At 42.3% G+C, this 26,434-nt stretch overlaps 1 protein-coding gene across 5 annotated transcripts in view; it reads left to right on the top strand.

Moving 5' to 3' along the window:
• Pms1 (PMS1 homolog 1, mismatch repair system component) overlaps positions 1 to 26,434 on the top strand; it is an 80,588-nt gene that overhangs the window by 14,685 nt on the left and 39,469 nt on the right. For all 5 annotated transcript variants that reach the window (XM_050159263.1, XM_050159264.1, XM_050159262.1 and 2 more), the window contains exons 3-5: positions 4,702 to 4,884; positions 12,837 to 12,939; positions 20,623 to 20,786. In XM_050159263.1, the coding sequence (XP_050015220.1) occupies positions 4,702 to 4,884; positions 12,837 to 12,939; positions 20,623 to 20,786 (450 nt within the window). The remainder of the gene's footprint in view (positions 1 to 4,701; positions 4,885 to 12,836; positions 12,940 to 20,622; positions 20,787 to 26,434) is intronic.

Here is a 26,434-nt window from a genome sequence, read left to right as displayed (position 1 = left end):
GCCAATACAGGTCCACAGAGACTTGTAGTCATGTCATAATGCAAGATACATTTACTTCAACTTCAGAAGTCAACATCGTCTTTCACAGTCTTGGCACCTTAAAAATCCAACGTTTCTTATGACATTCAAGGCAATCTCTTAGCTGTAACTCCCAGTAAAATCAAAATCAAATTATAACATAAAATAGCACAGAATAAATATACAGGACCACTGTAAAATGCAGAGAGAGTGTATAGTATAATAAGGAAACCCAGCAGGGCAGAGTGTAATTATATGTGGCTCAAGGTGGTACCATGGATCTTAGGGATCTTATGGCACGGGACAAACGTGCCATCAGAATATGATGATGTTTATCATTCATTACATGGGAATGAAGTTTATTGGGGAAGGGAGGAGAGAGAGAGAGAGAGAGAGAGAGAGAGAGAGAGAGAGAGAGAGAGAGAGAGAGAGAGAGAGAGAGAGAGAGAGAGAGAGAGAGAGAGGGGGGAGAGGGAGGGGGAGAGAGAGAGAGAGAGAGAGAGAGAGACAGAGAGAGAGAGAGACAGAGAGAGAGAGAGAGAGAGAGACAGAGAGAGAGACAGAGAGAGACAGAGGAGAGAGAGGAGAGAGTAATCTGCTTCCTCAGAGAAATGGCAGAGAGAGCGGGAATAAGCGTAGATTGTTTCTTAAAGGGACCTTTGCACCTGCGTACAGACTACCTAGTGACGTAGCAGCCAGAAGGCCCTGGGCTGGCCAGGGTAATGCCTGAGGACTTGCCACTCTGCCCCTGCCAGGTCCCCAAGGGGGAGGGCAGGTTTGCGTTTGCCTGGATGATAGCACTAATATTCTCCTGAAACTTCTCGAGCTAGGCCTCTATAATCCAGATTGCTTTCAGCGCCACTGTCTTCCAAGATTATACTGGGATGGCCCATTAACACTTAAATAATACATAATACTTTCAGCATTCAACAGCTTCCCTACCCGAGGTCCAGATGTTTTCCGTATTTCTCCAAGCAGCAGCATGGTCATAGCCATACCCAGTCCCTGGCACCAACTTATATCTTAGTTATTTTTCTGTTGCTGTGAAGAGACACCATGACGTAGCCAATTTAGAAAGCATTTAGTTCAGTTACGGTTTCAGAGGTGAGTCTGTTATCATTGACAGGGAACATGGTGGCATGCAGGCGAGCTTGGTGCTGGAGAAGTAGCTGAGAGCTACATTCTGATCCGCAGCTAGAGGCAGGGAGAGAAACTTGGGGCCTGAAGCTTACCCCAAGAGACACAGCTCCTCCCACAAGGCCATACCTCCTGTTCCTCCCCAAAATGAATATGTGGGCCATTCTAATTCAATTCACCATAGGCCCTAAATGTATTTATGCAGCATACATATGCAAAATGTGTTATGGACGTTGACTATTATAGAATCAGATCAAACCTTAAAGTGCTGAAGATGTTCTGTTCTAAAATAGCAAATGTTCCTCCATGATTTAATTATGTAAAAATAAATCAGCACCTTCACCTATCTTCTCAGTATGCAAATATGTATTCATCTTTAATAAATGGTAAAATTATATGTATAACAAGGTATTATTTCAGTTATTAAGTATTGGATTTGTATACCTATTTTACATATCTGTATACCACAGATTGGGCAGAACTTTGGTATTTGAAAAGAAATTCTGGATGGAAGCCAGACAGTAGTGGCTCACACCTTTAGTCCCAGCACTTGAGAGGCAGAGGCAGGTGAATCTCTGTGAGTTTGAGGCCAGCCTGGTCTATAGAGAGAGTTCCAGGACAGGTTCCAAAGCTGCAGAGAAACCCTGTAGATAGAAGTTTCTGTCCTGCCTGGTCCCACAGCCATTCAGTCCCCAAAGAAACACACAGAGCTTATATTATTTATAAACTGTTTGTCCTTTTAGCTCAGGCTTATTATTAACTACTTCTTATAACTTAAACTAGCGCATAATTCTTGTCTATATTTAGCCACATGGCTTGGTCCCTTTTCTCAGTGCAGCATTTTCATCTTGCTTCCTCTGTGTCTGGCTGTTGACTGCCTCTCCCTGCCTTCCCTCTTCCCAGAATTCTCCTCCTCTGGTTGCCCTGCGTATACTTCCTGCTGGGCTACTGGCCAATCAGTGTTATATTAAATTAATACAAGTGACAAATGTACAAGAGCTTCTACAGCAAAACCCTGTCTCTAAAAATCAGAAAATAGAGAAGAAAAAAGAAATTATGGATGGGAAAGGTTTAGGGAGCACCACCAGTGCTGGTGACACGCTACAGTTAGTCTGGACGTTTCCCCCAGTGCTGGTGACACACTGCAGTTAGTCTGGGTGCTTCCCCCCTTTTCAAATGCCAAGCTCATAGACTTAGACCCTATATTTTTGTGTCCACCCTACCTATTATCTACTATTTACTAGGAGTTGAAGTCTATATTACTGAAAGCAAGAATATGGTTTTTTAAATCTAATTATCACATATTTGTGTTATTGCTAGTACTGTGGCATCATAATTCTGATAGGGCTAATTTGTAATGAGAGGATCTTGCTTTTGCTTGTTAACAGATAAAATTCAGATGGGTAAAATTCCCAAGTACATCTCATAAAAAATGTTAACAGTTTTATAAAGAATCAGTGTTCCCAAAACTTGCCTAAGTCGCTTCATTAGCTAGTAGTGAATCAAGTGTTCCCAGCTTCAGGTTTCTCTTAGGGTGCATGGGGTATATCAGGTTAAGTTGGGGGCTTTGTTAGGCAGTTACTAATCAAAGACTATGGTCCTTAGGGTGTTTGGGGTACATCAGGTTAAGCTGGGTTTTTTAGGTAGTTACTAAGCAAAGACCATGACTCTTAGGGTGTTTGGGGTGCATCAGGTTAAGTTGGGGGCTTTGTTAGGCAGTTACTAATCAAAGACTGATCCTTAGGGTGTTTGGGGTACATCAGGTCAAGTTGGGGGCTTTGTTAGGCAGTTACTAAGCTTCACTCCTGCAGTTTGAGATTACGAGTGAGGCTGAAGAGTGTACTGCTGTCCATCCAGAGAGTCTACAATTGCCGCTGTACCAAGGAGCACAGCTGCAGAGTATCTGCCCAATTGTGCCTTTAAATCAGCCGTGCTCAACCTGTGGGTTGAGACCCCCTTGGGGGTCGAACGACCCTTTCACAGGGGTTGCATATCAGATAGCTTGTATATGATTCATAACAGTAGCAAAATTACAGTCATGAATTAGCAGCGGAAGTAAGTTTATGGTTGGGGTCAGCACAACATGAGGACCTGTGCCAAAGGATCTCGGCATCAGGAAGGTTGGGGACCACTGCTTTGAATAATATTCCGTGTGCTTACGATGTGAAGAAATAGTTTATTAAGGCCCAAGAGTGACTGTTTTTCGAAGGCATTTTATATAATTGGTCTGATTAGAGTGTAAGTGACGACAGAATACAAGTGACAGTGTCTTTATATCCGACAGGTGCCATTTAGGACTCGCAGGGAGATAGAGATACATCTCATTCCCACCTGCTGTGGGTCTTTACCTGTTCCTCTTTCCTGTTTTGTTTAATCTCTTGAAATGTGTTTCTTGTTATAAAGTGTCTCTCAAAGACAAAATGTTTTCTTAAAACAATGTTAACAAGCCAATGGAAGCGTCCCTATAAAGTAAATCAGCACCATCACCCAGCCGGAGATTTGCTCATCTACTTCGCAGGATTTCTGAATGAACGGCTCTGCTGGGCCTGACACTGCACCCAGACCTGTTTTGTTCAGATTCCTGGAGGTTTTGATGCTGCAAGATTGACGGTTCTCTGGTTGATGTTTTGGTCTGTTGTTTAATAAAATGAAGCAGACATGCTGTTTCCAGGATGTCAGACAATTTTTGATTGACGCCGAAATCTTAGGTATTTCCTGATAATGCTTTGCGTGCGTGGTGTGTTTTTAGCAGTACCGACAAGGTGCTGTGTGAGCTTAGGTTACTACAGTGGGATACCCTTGTATGCTGTGGAGCCAGTATGAATCCCAGAAGCTTTTCCTCCTGTAGTGGTCGTCTGTGGTGATGTCCGTAGGGCTTTTCGGAGCGAGGCTGATAACAGTTGGTGACCGTATTCATGGGAAACAGGGTCATTATAGAAATTTGTTTTCTCTTGTGTGTGCAGAGCTCAGTATCATAGGATTAGCCATGAATGGAGCTTACTTTCCTAATTTTCAAATTTAGAAGAGATTACCGAGTTAGATATATTTTCTCAACAATTTTCTGTTTGATATTTATAATGAGAAATTTAGAAAATTATAAGGTATTAAATACTTAATTTTTTTATGAAAGCAGTAAAGGAGAACTTATTAAAAATCAGACTAAGAATGGTTGCTAGATTCTTGGTGAATAGAGCAGGTGGGTTTTTGCTGATGATAGTGTTTTATTTCATTTGGGAGATGATATATATAAAATCTATGGTGGACTTTAATTTGTGTTTAAATATAAATTACCACAAATACCTATGCAAGTAAACAAGTTGATAGAACACTCAGGAGATTAGTTTGACCTCCTTGTGTTATAGTTGAGTTGAGGTCCCTTGCTCATTGTACCGAACCTAGGCATTAGCAGAGCTAGAGATGGAAGCTCCTCTTGACGTGGTGTTTCCTCTCCCTTAAAGCTGTCAAACAGCCGTTTGCTTAATCTGCACTTTTAAATGTGATCGCCGTTGAAGTTTTATCAACTGAAACTATTCCTCACTTTGCCAGGAGAACTACGGGTTTGATAAAATCGAGGTCCGGGACAATGGCGAGGGCATCAAGGCTGTGGACGTCCCCGTGATGGCTGTGAAGTACTACACCTCCAAGATAAACAGTCACGAAGACCTCGAGAACCTGACAACCTACGGTTTCCGCGGTGAAGCCTTGGGGTCGATTTGTAGTGTTGCAGAGGTGAGGAAATGGAAATTTCTGTCGGCTACTTTATTCATTTCATAGTGACCGAGTATTAGAATTAAGAGAAAACCAAGTCATTGTTAGAGTACCTCTAAATTTTTTTCATTTAAGGTAAAATACACTTAATAGGAAATTTACCCTCTTTAATAACAGTTCAGTGGTGTTAGGTGCATTCAATTATTGTACACTTATCAACTATCCATTTCTGGGTCATTTTCATCTTCCCTGGTTACAGCCCAGGACTCATTAAACAAAGACCCCTGTCCTCCTCCCTCTTCTTCTGTATGTGGCAGCTAACATTTTACTTTGTGTCTCTGTCACTTGATGCTACAGGTGCCTCATAAAAGTGGAAACGTTAGGCCTTTTGTGTCTGGCTCACTGTACTTCATATACTTTGTTCAGGGTTTGTGTCCTTTACGTTGTACCACGTAAAGGGTTTCCCAAGCCAGGCATGTTTACATCTGTAATTCTAGTGCCAGCGAGTCTAGCCTGGGCAGCGTAGTGAACTATTTCAGTGTGTATACATTTTATTTTTGCATTCATTTGTATTGGATTCTTGGCCGAATGAACAGTGTTGCTCTGGTCACAGGTGTTGAAAGATGTGTAGGTCCTTGCCATCACTGCTTTTGGTGAAGTGGTCTTTGTATGTCCTATGATAATTCTGTCTTTAGTATTCTGAGAAGTAGTAACATGTGCTTTGTGATATTATTGTTCTTTAGAGGAGGTTATTTAGGAGACCCTTCACTTGGAAAGGTTGTATTTCAAAAGGCCCACATTTAACTTTCTAGAGCCTTTATCTACCCTAACCTAAGATTGCGAATCTAAAGGTAGTCTATAGTGTATATACTTTCCTGCACTTGCTTGATCAGGAAATCCTTTTAGAAGGCATGCCCCTGACTTTGTTTTTAGGTCTATGGGAAACACTGTGGATTTTGCACTTTGGTAAATATAGGTGATGAAATTGAGTTCGGCAGCTGCGAATTGACTTGTTCTACCTCACAGATACCAAGGGCCAGGGTGGGTCCCGCCACTCCCGCCACTCTAGTCATGTGACTGCTGGGTGGGCTCTTGTGATTTCTTTAAACCCATACTGCAGTGCTTGGCCCACACAGTTGTCTGCACTGCTGGTGCTCCTGATTTCCTGGCTACCGTACCCTCAGTCCTCGTTCCTGTCTCCTCAGTTGTTTCTGATTGTAGGACTTGAGTGGCCTCCTTTATTAAATTATTACTATATGGAGTTGGGCCTGTTACTGTTGGAAGGTGTCTTGTGCTGGTAAGGGTGACAGTAACTGCGAGGCTATGGCCATATCATACTTGTGCCAAGGCTGGAAGGCCCTACTTAGGTCAGAACAGTCAAGTGCCAGAAAGTAATGAAGTAAAGGCATCTAAGCTAGTGTTTAGGAAAAGTGGTGTGAGCGTGAGCTATTACCATGCCCTCTTTGCTCATTGGATTGTTCTCCAGATTCACTGTAGTCTGTGCGTGCGAGCCTGCGTGTGCATGCGAGCCCGCGTGTGCGTGCGAGCCTGCGTGTGCGTGCGCACGTGCCCATGCTTAACCAAGGAATCAGTAACTCCTTAACTTTAGAGCTCTGTAAAGTGTTGCCTTTAGTAGGCTGGAGAAACGCTGCAGGGGTGATGAAACCTCAGTGGGAAACTCTGCTGTTACAACAAAGAAGACCAGGCCCCACTTCCTGCAGATGCTCAGAGCTCCCCTAAGGAGGAAACCTTAAGTGCGCTCCGCACCTCTCCCCAGCACCCAGCACACAGTGTGCTTCTTTCTTTCTGTTACCCGGCACCTGTTTTATTTAGAGTTCACTCGAGACTCCAGGTAGAGTTCGGGAAAGAGCAAATAGAGGGTACACCTGGGAACTGCCTGTTCTTCTGGAGCTGTACACGGCAACCCACAGCCTTGGAACTAGTACAGAGCGCACACTGTAAAGAGGAATAGGATTTGAGACCTCGGAGCTTCCCAGCACCTGCCCTGTGCTTCGAGCTTTGATTGGCTACTTTAGAGCGTAAATATTTGATCAGTTAGCTGCTGTCCAAACTTGCAGGTAGGATTTAAGCTCTACGTTTCGAGAGTATTGTTAGGAAACGTGTTTTGGTGTGTCTGTTTTCTGAAGCTCTGCCCGGCCTTGCAGAGGTCACACCAACTTTGTCTGCTAGGTGGCAGCTGTGCACTTAGTCTGCAGAAATGTGACTTCCCACTCCGACTGCGGCTCTGCTCTGCCTGCCAGTTCTGCTTGTCTGCTGCCTACTGTCTTCTTGCTTGTCTTAGATTAGTTAAGTTCACTCAACACCCACACTCATCACTTTGCCTTCTATGTTTGAGATATTCAAAAGGCCTCACGAATAAATAATTGAAATAATCTTCCTTATCACATTTATCAGAGAATTACTATTACAGTAGTAGAAAAATTTAAATCTTTTGAACATTTAAAATTTACAGTTTACTTGTTGCAATGCTGTGTAAATTTATCTTAAAAACATTAGGACTTTCCCTTTACAAATGTATTATAAACTCACATACATATATGTGTGTTTACATTTGTGTGTGCACAGACAGCAGTTAAGTCTTATATAAAATAAAGGTATTTTCTATTGCTTCAGAAGGTTCTATATGTCTATCCTCATTAACAAACCTCAAAGGTAGCCTCTTTCTGACTGGTGTTGGCTCAGGCCAGTGCTGCCTCTCGTTAACTTGATACTGATCAAACTTTTCAGCTTGCCTTATTTGGGTCGTGGAGTCTTTAGACATGTAATGATTAGGCTTGATTGTGTGTTGTGCACCTCTGTGCACCGCCCAGATTCCCTGCGTTAGGATGCGTGCTGCCAAGAGTGTTGCTTACTAACGCGTCTCACGTCTGGGTATCCTTCACGTCCTCAGAAGGGAGAAGCATGTTACCCAGGTCATGCAGAACAAGCAGTCGGCACTCAGGGACTTGAGGAAAGTCTTGGTGAGGTCCATTCCCAGCTCAGGACAGTGCTCTGCCCTCTCCTGCAGTAAAGTCCTGGTCATTAACCTTTGTCTCATAGTCTAGTTCATGGCTAAGCTTCTGTGTATGGATCCATCTCTCCATATTACCGCTGAGGAAAATTCTTACAGAGTTAAATGCCACGTTTCCTTACCCCAGTTTCAAAGCAGTCTGCAATGATCCCTCATTGTAGTGGAGATGAAATCCTCTTGGGTCCTAGTGTTGTCTTAGTTTGTCGCAATGCTTGCATTGCTCTGGCTGGGGTCGGTGGTACCGATGCCAGCAGGTCTTCACTTCTGGTTCTACAGAAGCATAGCGCACTGAATTACGTGAGTCCTCAAGGCTTCTGAATGATGATAAATCATTCCTGAATTTCTCCTCGCTACTTTTCAGTGTGTTCATACGACTTACCAAAATCGGGCGTGTACTGGATCACAGCCTGTCTTGTTCCACTGACTCTGTACCCCGAGTCTGTGCCTTGTCTCTTAGACACGGTGAGAGGATACATGGTGTGTGCAGCTACAGGTTTTCCTGCTCCGGACTCCAGTTGTGCCTAAACCAGTGATAAACTCAGTCGCTTATCCCGGTTTGCAGGCTTTCAAGTATATTTAGACTCCTCATGTTGGGAAATTTTTTCTGAAACTTTGTAGCCATTCATAGGCAAATTCCTCCTAATTTCCACCAAAGGTCTTCATTCTGTAGACAAGTTCATTATTTTTTTTGTCTTGTTCTTTCAAGTTGCTGGCCATTGTCTCCTGGTCACATTCACATTTGTTGGTCATCCATGCAGTATTATTAGAGTGTTACAGTGTGCCTGGTATCACTCTGAGCAGTCCCGCTCATTAGATGTCATTCTGTAGAGAGATAGCACAGGATCTGTAGTGGTTTTTGAGCCCCAGGCTTAGAGGGGTAGACTCAGAAGCTAGGAGAGCCGTAAAGCAGCAGGAAGCAGCATCCGCCTTGAGGCTGACGACAAGCGAATAAAACCCTGTGTCCTTCAGTACCAGCGATTCTTGTGCCGGTCACAGCCGTGATGGTAGAATGTTAGTGTGACTAAGGGCTGGAGATGGTTGGAACAGTTGGAACGTCCCTCTTCCTAAATGGAGCCTCTTTCCAGGCAATAGAACTGCTTTGAAAAGGGTACAGCCAGCTGTTCCTGTTGCTGGTCTCCCCACATGGAAGTTTCTGGAAATGTGGAAGTCAGAGGACATCCGTTAGTGTATGTCTGTGCATAGCCAGGCAGATAGACATCTCAGCCTCCAGAGAGAGAAAGACATTTGGTCACTGAGGCAGCAGCGCATCCTCTCCCTCAATCGTAAAGGCTTTATCTTAGCTGCTAGGCTCACGTTTCTGTGCTACAACATCGATTCATCCAAAAGCCAGGCTGCGGCTGCTGGTGTAGCTCTGCTAGCGCACCTGCCAAGCGTGTGCAGGACTCTGGATTCAAGTCTTGAAACCAAAGAAACAAACCAAAAGCCAGCTCCACCTCAGTAGAAAAGAAAAAGAAAAAAAATCAGGCTTATCCCCATGGCCCTGAGTGAATTTGGGTGAGGAAGACGTTGACTTGCGCTGCCAGGATGTTTCCTAAGAAACTGTTTGCGTGTCATCCAAATCCCGAGGAGACTGTGCTTACACAGGACTGAGATCCTTTTCTGTAATGTTAGTTTATAATTGGGCCCACTTTTAATACTAGAGAGCACATCTAATCCTGAAGGTTCTCTGAAGAATTCTTAAAGGTGTCGTCTTAATTCTTGATGTCACTGGGCTCGTCCTCTTCCACAGTTGCTCAGTGTTTCTAGAAAGAATCGCCAGTGGTTGTGTGTGATGTCAGAAACCCTGACTGTAGTGCCGGGCACAGGCTCCTGCTGCGCTGCTAACGTCCTGTGACCCTGGCCTGTCCAGCACAAGGTTTTCTGCCCAGGATGTGGGGCCACGTGATGAGATGAACCCTTGAAATATAATTCCTCATGAATTTATAAAACAGGGTTATATGTGTCTTCTTCATTGTCTTACAATACATCACAAACCGTCTTCCAGATGAATAAACTTCCATAGTGCCCTGAAAACTGACATTTATGAAATTTTATTGTTGGAAACCATAGTACGCTTTCTTTTAAAGTTTAACATAAATGTTAATATTGTAGCACTAAAATCCTGCTTCCTTTCTTGGAACTTCAGCTTCTTCATCGAGGTTGGTGTGGGTTTACTGTTCACTGATATATCTAAAGCATGAGCAAGTTAGTGTGATAGCAGATTCGTGCAAGTGTTTAAACCAAGTCCCGTGTAACCTTACCACGCCTTAGATCTCCGTCTTCTCGTCGCCTCCCTGGAGGTGAAAGTGTCATCCTTTTCTCAGGATCATCCTGAAGCCACTAGAAGGGTTTGTACTGGAACTCTGAGTCCAGAGCTGCCTCTGCCCAGTGACATGAACATTACATCAGGTGACTGGCTCTTTGCAGAATAGAAATAGGATTCAATCTGACCTTGGCAGTTTGGAGAAGCAGTTGTTTACATGGAGAATTATTTTTAAAGGAGTAATTGTGGAATAATAAAACAGAAAAAAATTATACCATTTACTGTTCTCTTTGTTTTTGGTAAACAAAACCAATAATGCACTGGATAATTTAGACCAGGGGTTTGACAGGGAAGGTCAAGGTTAAAGTTCTGCATCATCAACCTCTAGAATGGAAGTAGAACAGCTGGAATACACAGACACATACATCTTTGTCTTAGGTAACATTCTTTGTTTCCATTTTTTTGAATAATTATCATGTAAATAGCAGCTTGAGCGAATACTAGTAAAAGTTGGATAGACATTTCAGAACTAATAGTCTCTGCTAGTTCTCCAGACTAACAAAGATCTTTATTTATCTCTCATCTACTTATCAATCTAGCGTCTATCTATATCAATATATCTCTATATAGCTCACATAATATATATGTATATTCCCATATACCTACACACACACAGAGATGGAGTAGGGTCTGGTGGGGGATGGTGATGGCGGTGGTGGTGGTGGTGGCGGCGGCAGCGATATACTGGTACCCACACATGGTGCCTGTGTGTTCCACAGAGCATAAGGCACCAATAAATCTACTGAGGACAGATGGTCGAAACATCAAATCCAGACTCTAACTGGACCCAGAGGAGCCCAAGCAGTGCAGCTGGATTATTGTAGGTTCTCTTGTGCTGAGTCAAGGAGAGCCAGGAGAGATGACTCCTTATCACAGGGCTGCTCTGTCCTGGGCCATCTTGCTTCCCCTGACCGTATCCCCGCCCTTCACCATTTCTTTTTGTCTGTTCTTCATTTTATTTTCCATCAAGGCTGTGTTTCCTGCCAGGTAGATAACAGGATGTGGGATGCAGGGGGTTCAGAAAAGTACAGGATTCTTAAATTTCTGTTTTCACAGATGACATCTTAAGGAGGTATTTTCATATTCTCCTATGCTCCTATGCTTAATGCTGGCTTTTAATTAATGAAAAAGTTACCCTTAAACATGGAATTTTCAACTTGAGTTTAAGAAAAATATCCTTAAATACTTATATATATTTTGAATTTTACTATTTGAAACTATAAACTTGAAATTCAGAAATGTTTTGTATAAAATACATAAGGGAAGGAAATGATTACTAAACAGTTGCTCATTTGTCCATAAATTTTATGGGAATTACTAAAAAGCAGATGCCCTTGGTACAATTGAAGTGTTTTCTTTTACATTTGTGTATTATATAATACAAATGGCCATTTGCAGTATAGTGGTTTGTGTTTTAATTAAATGCTCAAATATTAGTTTAATTGCAATGTAAAAAAAAAAAAAAATCACATGCTGCCTTCACTTGTGATGGTTCACGCATTTAATCCCAGCACTTGGGAGACAGAAGCCAGCCTGGTCTACAGAGCGAGCTCCAAGGCCAACTGGGCAACACAAAGAAACCCTGTCTTCAGAAAACAAACAGACAAACCCCAGCCTGTTGTGTTGTTTCAAAGTGTAACTCCAAAAGTTACTACCAGAGAAGTTTTCACGGTAATTTATCAAGCCAGGGATTGGAGCCCCATTTTAATATTTAAGATCATGTGTTGTGGGGCTGGAGAGATGGCTCAGTGGTTAAGAGCATTGCCTGCTCTTCCAAAGGTCCTGAGTTCAATTCCCAGCAACCACATGGTGGCTCACAACCATCTGTAAAGAGGTCTGGCACCCTCTTCTGGCCTTCAGGCGTACAGACAGAATATTGTATAAACAAACAAACAAACAAACAAATAAATAAAAAGATCATGTGTTGTTCTTCCAGAAACCCTGAGTTCAGTCCTAGCACCCTCCTGGAGGTTCACAGTCTCCTGTAGCTTCATCTCCAAGGGACCTAAAGCCTCTGGCCTCGTAAGGAACGTACACATGTGTACATAATCACACACCTGCACACATGTACATAATCACAAATTGCATGTGCACACCGGCACAAGTCTGTACATAATTACACACATGCCCCTGTACACACACCCCTGCACACATGTGTGCACAATCACACACATACACACTCACTTAGTTAAAGTAAATCTTTGGAAAAGAATTAACAAGTAAGAGCTTCTTCAATAGTAATTTGTGATAATATTTTTGTTTGTTTTCCTCATTTCTTCTGAGACAGGGTCTCTCCTCTGTATCTCACCCTAGTCTGGAACTCACAGCAATTCTCCTGCCTTAGAGCCCGAGTGCTAGAGTTGTAGGCATTGCTTTCTTTGCCAGCTTTGTGACAGTTCTCTTCGTTGCCGCAGGTAAACGATCACTTCGGTGGGTGGCAGTGATAGATTCTTGTGATCCCAGGACTCAGAAGGAGGCGTGAACATCCTGAGTTTGAGACTAGTCTAAACGACATAGCAAGACTCCGTCTCAAATAAGGAAAAAAGATAAAGGCGGGAGAGAGTGGTCACTGTGTTAGTTTGAAATACAAGTCCTTTTGGTTTGGTTTGTTGTTTCCAGGTGGTCGTCACAACAAGGACAGCTGCTGATGACTTTAGCACCCAATATGTCTTAGATGGCAGTGGCCACATCCTTTCTCAGAAACCCTCACATCTTGGTCAAGGTAAGTGAGTGCTTTGGATCATATTTTCCTGTCTATTATTATTATTATTATTATCATTATCATCATCATCTAAAGAGTTTTGTCTTGAATTTAGACAGTGTTTTGGGTTGGCCATCCTTCAAGGGAGCAGAGCCATCCTAAAGAGGAACGAGTTAAGGCTGGGTGCCTGGGTGACTCGCTGTGACTGCAGTTGTTGTCCTGGTGTTGGGTCACCACTGTCACCTCTGCAGACGCAGGACAGGAGTCTGCTGCAGTACCTAAAGTCTCGTTGACTTGTGATGGACTGTAACCCCAAGGTACTATGATTGGTAAACTTCATACTTAGGCCTGCGGTAGTCAATCATGTAATTGCTGTCAGCTCCCAGTTACCAGCCTTCCAGCGCAGTCCTGCCTGACACCCGTCCACTTCTTCACTCTGTATTACTCTCAGATAAATAATTACCGGCCATTGTTCCTAGTATTGTTTTGTGCACATGTGTATGTAATTTTACTTGTATCTTTTTACGTTTTCTAAGAACTAATGCTAAGGTAGAAAATGGTCTCTTTAGTCTATGTTCACTAAAGCGCCTAAGCTCTCCCCAGCGTGGATGGGTAGCGTGGAGAGGGTGTCAAAGGTGACCCCCCTGGAGAGCTGAGGTCGCAGAATCTCTGGTCTGTGAAGGACTGTGGGGTAATCGCTGCTCTTCCCCTCCTCCCACCTGGGTTGTTGATTTTATTTTAACTTCATGGCTCCTTGTTTTAACTGACCAAAGCACTTCAGTTTTTGTGATTTCGTTTTAATGTTAAAACATTGTCTTTACTTTTTAAAACAATGGCTTCAGTCTTTATAAAATTTACTTTTTTAAGTCTGGTAAGTCCACACACTTTGCCTCTAATTTTGGAAATTGTCAGCATAGTTAGTGATTACATTTGCTCATTAGAAATTTACATTTTTTTTCGTATCCACAGGGGAAGATGAACTAATAGGAGATTCTAAGAAAACTCTCATTTACACTTGTTCATAGTCAATAAAAATAAACTCATTTATAGTTAGTTTGCTATGTAATAAATACTATCTATCTTAGGTAAATAATACATTATCATCTTTTCAATATGTGTTAAACGAAGATAGGTCTAACTTGATTTTACTTCTTAGATATCTTCCCTTTTTAGAAATCCTCTCAGCCTCGATCTTCAAAGTTCACGTTAGGAAAGCACTAGAAGGCGTTCGTCCTCCTAGGAGACCGCTGTGAAGTAACCCTGTCGCCTTATAAAACTTAAAAGTATTTATTTTTATCTCAGCGGGTGCCGGTCTGATCTGGGTGGCCCGTGGCTCTGTATCATCAAACTTCTCCTGCTTTTCTGTGTTCGTCTCCATGGGAACTGTGAAATAACAATCCTTACGGAAGGGCTCCATCTGATCTCTGCCCTTTCACCGCTTGATTTTTCTTTTTCTACTGACGTCAGTCTTGCACCTTTAGTGAGTTAAATTAGGTGTGCGTGTGGAGGGAGTTTTGTAGTCGGTAAATGCATCTTATTTTCATTAGCTTGTTTCATAACTCGGGAAACAACACACTTGAAAGGTCAGTAGTTACAAAATCACGGCGACTTTTTAAACTCACTTTTTCCACCTCACTATACCCGATCGCTTAGGTAACAGCAACAGCAACAACAACAACAAAAAAATCTAAACTTCAGATTGCTCTAGACAGACAAATTATACAACCCTGTGCCGAGTAAAAGTGCCCTTGCGGTAGCGTTGCTTCGTGTTGATGGTTTGTAGCCACCGAATCTCAGACTCACATTTCACCAGCTGTCATTAGCTTCCATTTAAATATTTTCTGTGTAAGATAAAACTGCAGTTCGGCCATCCTAATTTATACCTGTGCATCTGAGGTTCCTGAGGACTAAACGCCACTGCGATGCGAATGCCCTTAGAAGTCACTCTTCATGTCCTCGGGTGAGATGGTCCCTGCAGGCTGCACACATAGCTACAGGGGCAGCCTCCAACAAAATCTCAACTAGACACTGAAACGTTGTACATATTTAAATGCGGTTTACGGAAGATTTCTTTCTTGCCTTTTGGGTACAGATATTTGTTTTATGGATTGTGTTAGCCGTTGAAGGCGATCTTGGTGTCAGTGTTTGTTATTTTAATTGTTCTTCTCTTCTCTTCATTACACTTTTAAACATAACTGGTTTTCTTTTTATCCTCTTAAAAATATTTGTTTTTAATTGTACGCCAGTGTGTGTCTGTTTCTGCGTGTTTCTGTGTATATGCCTGCCTCCCACTTCTGTATTGGTTCCTGCAAGGACCAGGAGAGGCTGTCTGATTGACTGGGGCAGTAGTTGGGTTACAGGAGTTGTGAGTCACCTGATGTGGGTGCTGGCAACCGTACTCTGGTCCTCTTCAAGACCAGCACAGTCTTTTCTACTCCCTCTCACCTTTGGAAGGTGAAGCTGTAATTTTGATTAAGAGGGTGTAGTGCACACAGAAGTAGAGCAAGCGCACAGACAGGAAGTGCGCTAGAGCAAGCGCAGTGCTGCAGGAAGTGAACTTGGTTTTTACTTTAAGGCAGGCGGTACTGCATCTTCTCCCCACTCACCAAGTCCACCCACAGTCTTTAACAGTTGGCTAATTTTGAAAGGATGGACACAAAGGAACGGAAGGAATGCAGGAGAGAGACACTTTTCAGTCTTAGCCACCGTCCCATCTCTCCTGCCCCTCTCCCTGCTTGCCTTCAAGGAAGCGGATTAACTCTCAGCTTCCCAAGGCTTGTTCCCAGGGGTGCCTGGTTATCTGTGCCCGCCCATTGGTTGTGTGCGTCTAGCCGACGCTCCAGAGCAGATGCTTCGGAAGGAGTATTCTGCTGTGTTCTGTGGAAACCCCTGCTGTAGACCGCTGCGCGGGGGACTGTGGCTGTGGAGTTTGTCTTAGCACGGCAGCGGAACTGTGTTCATTCGTTTAGAATCCTTTCTGACAATTCAGCGCCCGCCTTTACATCAGAAGTGTAAATAGCTTCCGTCTTAAGTGGTATGACATAGGGCCGGGCCGTATGGAGCAATTGCGGAACTGCGTTTAATTCTGGTGTTTGAAGAATGTGCTAAAGTTAGAGAATTGAGTGGTTCCTTCTGTAAAATACAACGGTGTGCCAGGCCTCCTCCCTATTAGCCGGTGTTACTTGGTCCCTTTATTTTTAAGGACATTTCATCATTCAGATTCAAACATTTAATTTGAAATAAAAAATCCCTTTTATCTGTAAGTTTTATTTTTTGTTTGTTTGTTTGTTTATTGATACAGGGTTTCTTTGTGTAATCCTGGCTTGGCTGTCCTAGAACTAGCTCTGTAGACCAGTCTGGCCCCAGACTCACAGAACTCCGTCTGCCTCTGCCCAAGTGCTGGGATTAAAGGCATGCACCGCCACCACCCAGCAGTAAGTTTTATTAAAACATTTAATTTTTATATTTCTTATGATTCTTAGTTTACTTGGGTTCTTTTAAGGAGGAAAAAGTAATTTATGAGTATGTGGGTTGGGTATAATGTGGTATTTAGAACATAATATGTATATTAAAATTAGCTAATAATATTCTGTTTTCATAACCTTGTCCATGTGGGGCATTGAATTCTATCCACCTGCCTTGCTCCACCCTGTCATATTATAGTAGTGACCTCCCACTGATGTTTAGGAGTCAAGGATTGGTGAGACACCGGTGAGGAAATAGCAATGAGTGGAATGAAACCACTGAACATGTAGAGGGCGGACGGGAGACTCTCAGAGACCGTGACATTTGCGTGTGAAGCTGATGGGTCGGGGTAAGAAGGCACAGCGGTGTGACTTCCTGGACAACAAGTAACTGACGATCATTGCCCCTCTGCTGGCTCGATTGACTGAGACTGGATGCGGAGCAGCCTGCAGTAATAGAAGGCCATGTGGTTTTGCAAAGGTGGTTAATGTTAGCTGTCCCTTCCCACAGTCCGTCCTTTACCCTGCTCTCCTAGCCTCTTGTCCATGTAATCCTCCTATTCTATTGACTCTTATCTCTTTAAAACACTGTGTCCTTCCCTTCCTTGGCAGATCTGCTCCTCCCTCCCGGTTGCCGCGGTTGTTGTGATTGAAACACACAGAGAACACCCACATGTAACAGAAAACATGCAATACTTTTCTTTCGGGGTTCAGGTCGCCTTGCTCAGGATGGTTGCTTCTAGCTCCACCCTTGACCTGCTGAATAATTTGATAGTGTAAATGCAGCCCATTTCATTACCAACCATCAGTTAATGGACATCGAGGCAGTTTCCTGTTCCTGGCTATCGGGAGTAGGGCAGCAGTGACCGTGGATGAGCCAGGCATTTTTGTGGTCGGGTGTAGTCTTTGGGTACATGCCTGGGAGTAGGGTAGCTAAATTTTGAGGTAGGTCAGTTCCCAGCTTCCTGAGGAACCAACACACCGATTTCTGTATTGGCTGTACAAGTTTGCGCTCCCACCAGCATGAGCTGTCATTGTTTTATTGACCTTGACCTTTCTGACTGGGGTAAGATGAAATCTTCGAGACTCTGAATTTGCATTTTCATGATGACTGAGGTTGAACATTCCTTGTTCTTTGATATTTTGAGAACTTTCTGTTTAGTTCTGTGTCCCGTTTTTTAAGTTGGGTTGTTTTCTTAATGTTCAGGTTTTTTAGTTCTTTATATGTTTTAGATGTTGACCATCCACTTGTTGTGAACATGGCTAAGATCTCTCCCATTCTGGGGCCGCTGGCCTGCAAGTCTGGTCCTGTCCTTCGGGGGCTTCTCAGTCTAGTCTCGCTTGTTAGTTGTTGGTGATGGTGCCTGTTCTGTTCAGAAAGACTTTTCCTGTCTCCGTCCACAGTTTGTTTCCAGAGTATCTGGTCTGAGGTTCTCGATCCATTGGGAGTTGAGTTTTGTGCAGGATGAAAAACAGGGATCTATTTGGATTCTTCTACGTACAGCTACACAGTTTGACCAGCACCATTTGTTGGTGAAGCTGGCTTTTCTCCATTGTGAATTTTTGGCTTCTTTGTCAAAAATCGGGTGCCTATAGGTGTGTAGACTTATGTCTTGTTCTTCAGTCCAATTCTGTGAATCAATGTGTCTTTTTATGCCAGTACAGTGCTGTTTTTATTACTATTGGTCTTTGATACAACTTGAAATCCAAGATGATAAGACCTCCCAAAGTTCTTTTATTGTTCAGGATTGTTTTGGTTCTCTTGTTTTTTGTGTTTGTTTTTTAAAATTTGCTTTGGGGCATCTGTGTGTGTGTGTGTGTGTGTGTGTGTGTGTGTGTGTATTTTAATTTGAAGCTAGAGATTGATCTTTTTTCAATTTCCGTGAAGAATTGTGTTGGAATTTTGATGGGGAATTGTATTTCACAGGATAGTCATTTTTACAGTATTAGTTCTAGTGATCCGTGAGCATGGAAAATCTTTCCATCTTCTGATATCTTCTTTAATTTATTTAGCGTCTTCAAATTTTTATTATACATGTTTTTTACTTGGTTAGTTAGTCCAAGTTTTTCTGTTTGTTTGTTTTTACACTCTCGTGGAAAGTGGTGTTTCCCTGATTTCCTAGCCCCTTTTTTACTTGTCTAAAAGAAGGCTACTGATGTTTGTGTGGTAATTTTGTGCCGTGCTATTTTAATGAAAGTATTTATGTACTGTAGAAATTTTCTCGTGGTGTTTTTAAAGACCCTTATATATAAAACGGCTTTATGTATTTGCATATCATGTGCAAATAAACATACTCCGACTTCTTCCTTTACTGTTTGTATCCCCTGAGCTCTTTCGGCTGTCTTATTGCTCTAGCTAAGAGTTCTGCAATGACTAGGGATGAACAGAGTGGACTTTCTCATTCCTGATTCTAGTAGCAGTGCTTTGGATTTCTCACCCTTTAGTCTGATTGGCTGTGGGCTTGCTGTAAATTGCTTTCATTGTGTTGAGGTCTGTTCCTTGTCCTGGTCTCTTTAGGACTTCTATCATAATGGCTTGTTAAATTTTGTCAAAGACTCTTTTTTTCTTTTTTTAAAAATATTTATTTATTTATTTATTTATTTATTTATTTATTTATTTATTTATTTATTGTTACAATATTCTGTCTGTGTGTATTCCTGCGGGCCAGAAGAGGGCACTAGACCTCGTTACAGATGATTGTGAGCCACCATGTGGTTGCTGGGAATTGAACTCAGGACCTTTGGAAGAGCAGGCAGTGCTCTTAACCTCTGAGCCACCTCTCCAGCCCGGTTTGCAAGTATTTTGTTGATTATTTTTGTGCCACCAGCTCACTTCTACCTTGTCTTCAGTGCCTGAAGTTTCCCCTTGCGTGTCCTGCAGCCTGCTGGAGAGGCACACCTCTCAGGGTTTTGTCTGGTTTTCTAAGGTTTTATTCCTAGTTTTATATCAGTTTCTGGTTTTCTTTGGTAATTCTATTTCTTTGTTGAACTCTACTTTGTGGTTTGAATTGGTCTTATTATTTAGTTCAGCTGTTGGCTTGTGCTTTCACCGTCTTCCTTTATCCATCCTCTTCAAGGCCCTTGTAGGATTCCTTGTGTTGTGCTTCAGGTAAACTGTTTCTTGGGGCTAAAACAATAGGGGTCCTGGCCTCTGGAGGAGGCACATTGTTGGGGCTGCTCATGTTGGTGGGTTTGCATAGGTCTCTAGGCTTCTGGAGTTGTCCTTGGCTTAGGTAACTGGTCTTGTCTCTATTGTGTGGGTGCCCTGATCTTGGTTTGCTCTTGCCCACTCTTCATTTTAGCCAAGTGGGGGTTCCAGGTACACACTACCACACCTGGCTATTTGGATGTAGGTTTCTAAATGTCCCTGAATACTGTGTGATTTGTGTGTCTTCTGGTGCCACAAATGAAAACTTTGATGCTGGCCTTCTTGTTAAAAACTTGATGACTAAAATTTTTAAACATTTTTCTTCCAAAAATATTTTAAATTTTAGGATTTCTGGTGGAAAATGATTTTAGTCTTTGATTTTAAGAAATGTTTCTTGGGGCCTAGAAAGTTGACTCGGTGGTTAAGAGCACTGGCTGCTTTTCCAGAGGACTGTGGCTGTGGTTCAATTCCCAACAGCTCCATGATTTCTCTTGCCCTCCGTGGGCACCGCACACACATGGTGCACACATATGTACCCAGCCCAAATACTTGCACATAGGAAATGATTTAAAAATCTCTAGAGAGGTTTGTTTTTCTTCTGCAAGAGAGATGTTTCTCTTTGTGTGGTGAAGCCCCATTCAGCCTCCTTGCTTGGATGGCAGGCATATTTCACCATGCCTGATTAATTTCTGTTTTCAGTGTTCTCCTTTGAAGGTGAGGTAAGTTAAACTAAATAATTGTATGGTGTTTTATGTAAAGAGTTCAGTGGTATGATAAAGGTCATTCCATGTTCTGTATAGTCTTACATCGTGTTTATATTAGACTGTACTTAAAATGCAGAGGCTCTAGCATCTCCAGAAGGTTTGACTGTCAGCAGATCCTCAGACTATTCTAGTGAGGCTGTTTCTCTGCAGTAGGCAGTGGTTCTGAGCAGGAAGAGTCTGTGCTAGTTCACAGCCATGACCTTGTTTGGACCTCCATGCTTGGCGGAGGATTGGTCTTAACGCTAGAAGGGGTTGATTACTGACTGTGTGCCTGTAGAGATGGGCAGTCCTTCTGCATCTAAAGCGCTTGCTTCTTGTCTGCCCACAGGTACTACGGTAACTGCCCTGAAGTTGTTCAAGAACCTGCCTGTAAGGAAGCAGTTCTACTCAACTGCTAAAAAGTGTAAAGACGAACTCAAACATGTACAGGATCTCCTCATAAGCTACGCTGTCCTTATCCCTGACCTCAGGATTATTTTTATACATAATAAGGTGAGCGTTATTATCTTGTGTAAGCAGTTTTTATAGCAATCTAATGAAGAGATGATATATCCTGTATCAATCAGTTAGATGCATGCCATGGAGTAGACATTTGCCATATCCCACAATCCTACTTCGTTTGTGGAGAATCTCATCACCAATGTGAAGACAGTGAAGGTGAGTCTGTCTTATGGAAAAGCCGTCATAGCTTGACCTTTGCCATGAAGCCAAGAGAGTCATTTCCATCTTCGTCACCCAAGGACAGGGAGAAGGAGCCGGGACTTGGCCTTCGTTGGAAGTGGATCTCGGTTTTCCCAGCTCTCTTAGCTATGAGAGATAATTTTTTTTATTTACTTGTGCAGCTTGTGTGTTTTGTTTTTGTTTTCTAACCCTACCTGTCGGTTTTGTCTTTATTGTAAATGGAGCACTGAAGACCTATGGAGAGTCTACTAGACTTCCAAACCGTACTCTTTACGGCTCTTGCCATCAGGAGCAGCTCTGGGGTGCTTCCCTTAGGCAGCTCTTCTTCCCCCTCTGATCCTCACCGTGGAGCAACCTCTCTCATCTTCCAGAGTTGCTTAAGGTTTGCTAAAGGCCACTCTAGCCCATTTCCTTCTGATTTCCAAAGCAGGACTGATGAAGTTAAGGGATTTGTCTTGTGTGTCAAATCGCAGAGGAAAGGTTTATATCCTTCCTGAACCTTCGTTTTTCCTGGATTCCACATAAGCTCATTAAAGTAGTCAACGGGAGGAGACCAGCTCGCATAGCAGTAGATGGGGAGTGGAGACTTAGCATCTCCTGAGGATCTGTGTAGACCAGGCGCCTCAGCCTGTGCTGTCCTCGCTGTACCTGCAGGTGAGTTGGCAGTGTACCCAGACGAGCTGCCTGGGAGCTGAACTCGGAGAACTCGAATGTGTTGCAGAGAGCCGCACAGCTGGCAAAGGGTTGAGATGGGATTGGGAACCTGGCGTAGCTCGGAGGAGGACAGGTTCTGCACACTTTCCTGTGTCCTCTTCCGGTTTTACGTGTGTGCCATCCCTCTTCATGCTTTGGAACCCTTACAGAAACTGCAGTAAGCAGCATTACCTGGATTTGTATGACAAACTTAGAGCTCAGAGTGATAAAGGGATTCTTCCTTGTATTTTAGTGAGTAATTGTGTTCAACCACAAGTTTTAAAATTATTTTTTATTATAAGATTTTAATATTATAGTATAATTTTATTATTCCCCCTTCCCCTTCCTTCCTTAAAATCCTCCCTTACACCTCTTTCTGGTGCATGGCCTCATTTTTTAATGGTTACATACATATCTGTATATGCATATATATTCCTAAATACATCTGCTCCAGTCTTAACCTCACTTTTTACTAACCGGTCACAAGAATCTTTATGCCATGTGAAATGTTTATGATCAAAACCTTTAGTCATCTTAAAAAAGAAAGAATTAAGGAGTCGGCCACCTGTTCCTGCTGGCAGGGCTCTGTACCAGATGATACCTTGAGACCCTTCCAGCGCCGCCGTGCTCCTCTGCTAAAATAACCCTGCGACCTCTGATCCAGAGGACATTTAGTAATTAGAAGTTAAGTGTCTCCAAGTTAAGAGAAGACCAAGGTCAAGAGAAACATAGTCCTGAAGGGAAGACTGATTAAAAAACCAAGATATGAAGAGGAAAAAGAATTACACACTCATAAACAACCCTGAGTACAACTGAAGATCATAATTGAAAGAGAAAACGAGGAGAGATCAGAGCAGGTGGTGGAAGTGAGCGGACGGGAGAGTTTGACCAGACGAAGCCTTCTCACTCATTCGGGGTTGGGTGTGTGTGCTCTAAGTTTCCAGGTTTATGTGATGAACTAATGTTGAATTATCAGAATAGGCATTTTCTTCTGAGAATGAAAAGCAATCTTTTTATTATATGCTCTATTTTATTGTTGGTGGGGAGGTCACAGAAATTACATGAAGTAAATTCAAATTCCTCTGTGGCCTTCAGTCATTTCAGGGGCCGTTCAGATCCTAGGAGGTGTGTTGAGAATGTTATACATGAACACGGTAGGTGATTGCTCAGATCTACTAGTAAAATTGCTGGCTGTTGTACCCATGATCATCTACTGGGTGAGATAAGCTTTCTACCTCCAAACCTGTCTCCACCGGTGTACACAACTCTTTCTCCTTTTTAAAAATAGCACTAGTATGCTTCAAATCACGTTAAAAATCCACGGTTAAGCCTTCCACATGGCACCGCCGTGTTACCTAAGTCTCCACACGGAGCCCGCCCTCTCTGCTCGCAGCTGCTCTCGTAAACACGCTGACTTCCATCACGGTTTCTCCGGGGAACCGTTGTCCTTGTCTAAAATTTAAACAATGATATTGTGTGTTTACTTTTTCTGCATTAGAAACACATAATATGAGAAGTCCTCTGGCTATTTTGATAACTTGGATTAGCTGGTGTTCCCTTCTTTTTCTGAAGGTTTCACCTGCCAAGACATTCTCTGGATACCGATGATGTCGCTGCTCCTGCCAGTATGGTTATGTTAGAAAGAAGTATTTTTCTTCTTTCATCACCACGTTCCTTGAAAGCAAATTGAATAATGAGACAGCCAAAGTGGATTCAGCGAGTTTATTTAAAGTAGATATTGTTTGGGGAATTGCTGGGCCCAATTTCTCACAGAAGCACTGCAGTTTAAGGTTCAGTCATAAGAACGACATCCTCGTGAACTCCTACTCCACGTATTTTCTGCTTCTGAGGAGTTGTTTCTCGGAATTAAAAGGGCTTTTTTTAGTCTGACATTACTGAAGTTCCTGATTACTGCCTGTGGGTAAAAAGGACTGTGTAGATCATATTTTAGAATGTTATGTTTGTGACTTCCACTGAGGGCTGCTCCCGCTTCATTATCGTTGGTTCGTTCTCCCTGCCGTTGCTGTTTACATCGCAACCACAGCCTATTCTCCTCCTCCCTAAACCCTCTCCCCTTCCCTCTCCCCCACATCTGTTTCCCCTCAGAGTGACATCAGTTATGATATGATGAGGGAGCTTTCTTTCCTGGTCCAACCTGTTTGGTGTTCTGTAAGCTTCTTCTATCTTTTATAGACGTCTCCTTCTTTCGGTTAAGAAAATTTTCTTCTATGATTTTGTTTAAATGTTTTTCCAAGCATTTGAGCTGCGATTCTTCTCCTTCTTCCATTCCTGTTATTCTTAGGTTTGGTTTTTGCATAGTGTCCCAGATTTTTTGGGGGTGTTTTGTGTCGGGATTTTTTTAGATTTAGCATTTTCTTTGGCTAATGTATCTATTGTTCTATCATTATCTTTAATGCCTGAGATTCTCTCTTCCATCTCTTGGTTGTTGGTAATGGTTGCATCTACAATTCTTTTTTTTTTTTTTTTGAAGAGTTTAAAATTGATCTCTCCTGATTTATACTTTCTGTGGTTGAATTTTCTGTAACTCTATCTTATATTCTAGGTAATTAATAGAATCTCCTGTTTGTATTTTTTTTTCAGGAGCAATTTGCAATCCCCAACAAGGCAAGCTGGTTTTGTTTTGTTTCACCTCTTCAAACATTTTGTCTAAGATATCTGTGTTTGAATCAGCTAGTAAGATACCATCCATATAATAGTTAATTATAGATTGAGGAAACTATTTGTGAATATTTCCAATAGCTGTTGTACAAAATATTGACACAAAGTGGGGAAGAATTTTCCCGATATCTTTTCACAGTGTGGGAATTATTATTAGTAAGCACCACGAAGGCAGATTTTTCTCTATCCTGTTTTTGGAAAAGTAGAGTTAAAAAACAGTCTTTTAAATCAATCATAATAAACCATCCTTTAGGTAGTAGGCAAGGCAAGGGGATTCCAGGCTGTAAAGAGCACAGTGGCTGAATCACCTTATTAATTAATAGCTCTTAGATCTGTTACCATTCTCCATTTTCCAGATTTTTTTTTAGTGGTAAATGTAGTCAAGTTCAAAGAACTAGTCAGTTCTTCAACATGTTGAAGCACTTAGCTGCTCCTGTACCAGCTGTTCTAATGTCTGCAAATTCTCTAATGTGAGAGGCCTTCCTTCTACCCAGACAGGTTTGTCAGCTAACCATCTTAAAGGTGGGGCTGCTGATACCTTGAAAGATCAGCAGCAGGTGTGGCTTGTTTACGTACAGCCTGAATGTCCAGTGACTGTTCTTGATAATACTTTCTAATATTTCTCTTATTTTATGGTTTATTTCTGAGATTAGAAAAAATGTTATTCTGGGTTTTACATTGTTGTAACAAATCATGCCCCATAAATTCATTGCTATATTACTTAAATATGGTTTTAATTTCCCCACCTGTCCTTTTGGCCCGTATTATACATTCAACCTACCTTGTACTTTGTTTTACCTGCAATAAAGTTTGAATCCCTGAGAGCTGAATATTTACCTTCTGAAGAGGCCCATCTGGATGCCCAGATGTTGGTGAAATTATTGTTACACTTGTGCCCATGTCTAGTAGATCTTCAATTAGCTTTAGCCTTTCCTCATTTATAGAAGTTTGCCCAAATATTTGTTTTATGATTTCTCCTGAAAATTTTGTTTTATCCTAGTGAAGCTGTTCTGTCTTCCAGAGAAGCATGGGTTTTAACAACAGACCTAAAACATCTCGGTTATTCTGTGGATGAATTTCCCCAATGCTGACAGGGTATGATTGAATCAAATTTGATTTTGGAGCCTGGGAGAGGCGTCCTAAGGCATTTCCTGGTGGAAAAGTGTTGTCTTTCCTGTCCCTTGTTGATCTGCATTCATTAGTTCAATGCCAACCTTTGTTATACTCTGCCTATTCCAGAAGACTTGGGCTTTCTGTTCGGATCATCTCTAGAAAAAAAATCATTGTTTCCAGGAATGCTCTGCCTGCAACCCCTTTTCAGATGACCTTATTTACCACATTAAAACATCTGACCTTTATTTTTAAAAAAAGGTAGAAATCACTTCTCCTACCCAAGTTTCTTCATAAGTGTAAAATCCAATATCAGCTGTATTTTGAATCCATTCCAAAATATAGGTGCTGATCTTGCCTTTAATGGCCTAATTGCCTTCTTGCATTCTGTAGCTTCTGGGTTTGGTATTCATTCTATTTACAAAATTATATTACGAAGTCAATATTTTAAAAAAAAATATATCAGCGCAGGCAGGCTTCTTTTGGGCCTTCACTTAGTCCTCCTTCCTGGTTCTTCAGTCCGGTCCCAAGCACTCACATCCTTTGTGTGGCATAGGGCCAAGATGTGACCGTCAAATCCATACTGTCTTTGCAGATCAGCATACCGGGAGATTTCCATGCCTCTAGACCTCCGTCAGAGTCCTAATGACCCTTGCTTCCTTTCTCCACCATGTCTTCTACTGTAACTAAGGAGCAGCTTCTGGTATCGTTGTAGCTCAATCCTTCAGTCTTGTGGGATAATTCTGTTCTGAGTTGCCCATGAATTTAACATCTGCTTCACAAAAGGTGACTGCACACCCCGTGAAGTGACTGCTCCCTTAAATCTCTTCAAATTTAACATTTCTACAGGATCCCATAGCCCCGGGGGTGCCTGTCATCTGGTGGCCATTCCGTATGGTGACTGGATAAATTATAGTTGATTTTCTAATAACCTTGGACCATTCTTCTTTAGTCTTGAGATACAGTGGTGCAGGGAG

The sequence above is a fragment of the Alexandromys fortis genome, unplaced genomic scaffold (genome assembly GCF_014885135.2).
Source record: "Alexandromys fortis isolate MF-2015 unplaced genomic scaffold, M_Fortis_MF-2015_v1.1 scaffold_65, whole genome shotgun sequence".
In the NCBI taxonomy this organism is placed as follows: Eukaryota; Metazoa; Chordata; class Mammalia; order Rodentia; family Cricetidae; genus Alexandromys; species Alexandromys fortis.
Note: the sequence above shows the minus strand (reverse complement) of the source record. Positions and strands in the feature narration are given on the sequence as shown.